The 3370-nt window shown below is 43.1% G+C and overlaps 1 protein-coding gene across 1 annotated transcript in view; it reads right to left on the bottom strand.

Moving 5' to 3' along the window:
- LIN52 (lin-52 DREAM MuvB core complex component) overlaps positions 1-3370 on the bottom strand; it is a 145237-nt gene that overhangs the window by 133784 nt on the left and 8083 nt on the right. The window contains exon 3 of the mRNA XM_011981578.1: positions 311-348. Within this exon, the coding sequence (XP_011836968.1) occupies positions 311-348 (38 nt within the window). The remainder of the gene's footprint in view (positions 1-310; positions 349-3370) is intronic.

Raw genomic sequence — 3370 nt, 5'->3', positions numbered from 1 at the left:
GTCAGGAGTTTGAGACCAGCCTGGCCAACATGGTGAAACCCCAACTCTACTAAAAATACAAAAATTAGCCAGGCATGGTGGTGGGCACCTGTAATCCCAGCTACTTAGGAGGCTGCGGCAGGAGAATTGCTTGAACCTGGTAAGTGGAAGTAGCAGTGAGCCAAGATTGCACCACTGCACTCCAGCCTGGGTGAAAAGTGAGACTTTGTCATAAATAAAATAAAATAAAAAAGAGAGATCTGAGCTTTTACCCAGGAGCGAAACTTTGGATCGACCTCAGTAGGTTAGGGATATTACTTATATTACTTACACTTTTGAAGGAAGCTGCAAATTCAGCAACACCTGGTACTAAAAGAAAAACAAAACAATATTTATTCAATAAGTATGATTGCTCAGGCATAGAAGATCCAAATAATAAGAAAATAAGAAAACAGCTTTGTCTGTTTTCTTATAGTTTAGAACAAGAGAAAGAATAAACCAATAACTATAATACTGTTTCAGTCCTCAAAGAAAGATGCCAGGGCTATGGGAAGACAAAAATGGAAAGCTAAGTCAGACCCAGGGGGCATAAAAAGCTTCTCAAGGAAAATAATGCCTCAACTGAACTTGGAAGGACCAGGAGTTAGCTGGTTGGGAGGGTGGTAAGATACAGTATCTCTTACCAGAAACTTTAAACTGCCTTTTTAGAGATGCTATTCTGTCAATCCAATTTTATTTAAGTTTCTCACAGAAAGAATCACATTAAAAGGCAGAAAAATAAAAATCAGGGCTGGGCATTTTGGGAAGCCAAGGCAGGAGGATAACTTGAAGATCAGCCTGGGCAACAAGGCAAGACTCCAGACTCTACAAAAAATTAAAAAACTGGGCCAGGTGCGGTGGCTCATGCCTGTAATCCCAGCACTTAGGGAGGCTGAAGCAGGTGAATCACTCGAGCTCAGGAGTTGGAGACCAGCCTGGGCAATATAGTGAAACCCCATCTCTACAAAAAATACAAAACTTAGCCAGGCATAGTGACATGCACCCCAGTCCTAGCTACTTGGAAGGCTTCAGCCCAGGAAGTTGAGGCTGCAGTGAGCCATGATCACACCACTGCACTCCAACCTGGGCAACAGAGCAAGACCCTGTCCGCAAAAAACCCAAAAAACAAAACACAAAAAAACAGTTAGTTGGGCATGGTAATGCACACCTATAGTCCCAGCTACTCAGGACGCTGAGGCAGGAGGATGGCTTGAACTCAGAAGTTGGAGGCTGCAGTAAGCTATCATTGTGACATTGCACTTTAGCCTGGGTGATAGAATGAGACTCTGTCTCTAAAAAAATAAATAATTAAAATAAGATCTTTGCCTGAGCTCAGGAGTTCGAGACCAGTCTGGACAACACAGTGAAACCCCGTCTCTACTAAAATACAAAAGATTAGCCAGGTGTGGCAGCATGCACCTATAGTCCCGGCTACTTGTGAGGCTGAGGCAGGAGAATTGCTTGAACCCGGGAGGTAGAAGTTGCTGTGAGCTGAGATCGCCCCACTGCACTCCAACCTGGGCAACAGAGCGAGACTCTGTCTCAAAAAAAAAAAAAAAAAAAAAAAAAAGTTCAATCTCACCAAAAAGGAAATGCAAAATGAAAGTAATAGATTAATAACATCTAATACTGGCTAGAATGTGAGGAAAGGGGCCCTCATACAGTTATTCTCTTCCATGTATACAAAGATATGTATACCTGAGTATTCACTGATAAACTATCGGTAAAATCAAAAACTAGATATAGGCTGGGCACAGTGCCTCACACCTGTAATCCTAGCACTCTGGGAAGCCAAGGTGGAAAGACAGCCTGAGGCCAGGAGTCCAAGACCAGTCTGGGCAACACGGTGAGACCCTGTCCCCCCCAAAAAATTTTTTTAAATAGCTGGTTGTGGTGGTGCATGCCTGTGGTCCCAGCTACTCAGGAGGCTGAACTGAGAGGATCACTTGAGCCCAGGAGGTTGAGGCTGTAGTCAGCTGTGATAATGCCACTGCACAAAGCCTGGGTGACAGTGAGACCCTGGCTCAAATTAAAACAACAACAACAACAAAAAAACTAGATATAACTGAAGTTTCCAAATAATGTATGAATATATAAACTATAATATATCCATACAATGAAATGAAGTAGATATACACATACCAAGATGGAACTGTTCATATGTGGAGTAAGTTAAGTGGCAGGCCACATGTATAACTCCATCATTATGAACAAAAAAAATCCCTCTTATATATACTTTAAAAATTATTATTTCCTTATCTGTATAAGTATAAAACAGGTCAAAAGGATGTCTACCTTTTTTTTTTTTTTTGAGACAGAGCTTCACTCTTTGTTGCTCAACCTGGAGTGCAATGGAGTGATCTCAGCTCACTGCAACCTCCGCTCACTGCAACCTCCACCTTCCAGGTTCAAGCGATTCTCCTGCCTCAGTCTCCCAAATAGCTGGGATTACAGGCATGTGCCACCACGCCCAGATAATTTTTTGTATTTTTAGTAGAAACTGGGTTTCACCATGTTAGCCAGGCTGATCTCAAACTCCTGATGTCAGGTAATCCGCCCACCTCGGCCTCTCAATGTGCTTGGATTATAGGCATGAGCCACCACACCTGGCCGGAGTTGTACCTTTTACAAGGATTTGTGCGATTAAAAGTGATTAACTTTGTAAGAGTGGGCCAGGTGCAGTGGTTCAGGCCTCTAATACCAGCACTCTGGGAGGTCAAGGCAGGCAGATCATCTGAGGTCAGGAGTTTGAGACCAACGTGGCCAACATGGTGAAACCCCATCTCTACTAAAAACACAAAAAATTAGCCGGGCGTGGTGGCACGCACCTGTAGTCCCAGCTACCTGGGAGGCTGAGGCAGGAGAATCACTTGAATCCTGAGGCAGAGGATGCAGTGACCTGAGTGCACCACTGCACTCTACCCTGGGAGACAGAGAGAGACTCTGGTTCAAACAAAACAATTATTATTGCTTAAAGGCTCCTTATTTTCTGAGTTACACTGTGTTCTGAAAAAATTAAAACACCAAACAGCTATTCTTGACACTGGACTTCAGTCTCTTCTCTTTGAAATAAAATAAAACTTTAATCATTAAAGTTAAATGATAACTCTTCAGGCTGGTCTGATGGTAGTGGGTTATCAGAACTTTTTTTTTTTTTTTTTTTTGAGACAAAGTCTCACTCTGTCACCCAGGCTGAAGTGCAGTGGCACGATCTCTGCTCACCGCAGCCTCCGCCTCTTGAGTTCAAAAGATTCTCATGCCTCAGCCTCCTGAGTAGCTGGGATTACAGGCGTGTGCCACCACATCCAGCTAATATTTCTATTTTTTTTTTTAGTAGAGACAGGGTTTCGCT

Source organism: Mandrillus leucophaeus, unplaced genomic scaffold (assembly GCF_000951045.1).
Source record: "Mandrillus leucophaeus isolate KB7577 unplaced genomic scaffold, Mleu.le_1.0 Scaffold228, whole genome shotgun sequence".
Classification (NCBI taxonomy): Eukaryota; Metazoa; Chordata; class Mammalia; order Primates; family Cercopithecidae; genus Mandrillus; species Mandrillus leucophaeus.
Note: the sequence above shows the minus strand (reverse complement) of the source record. Positions and strands in the feature narration are given on the sequence as shown.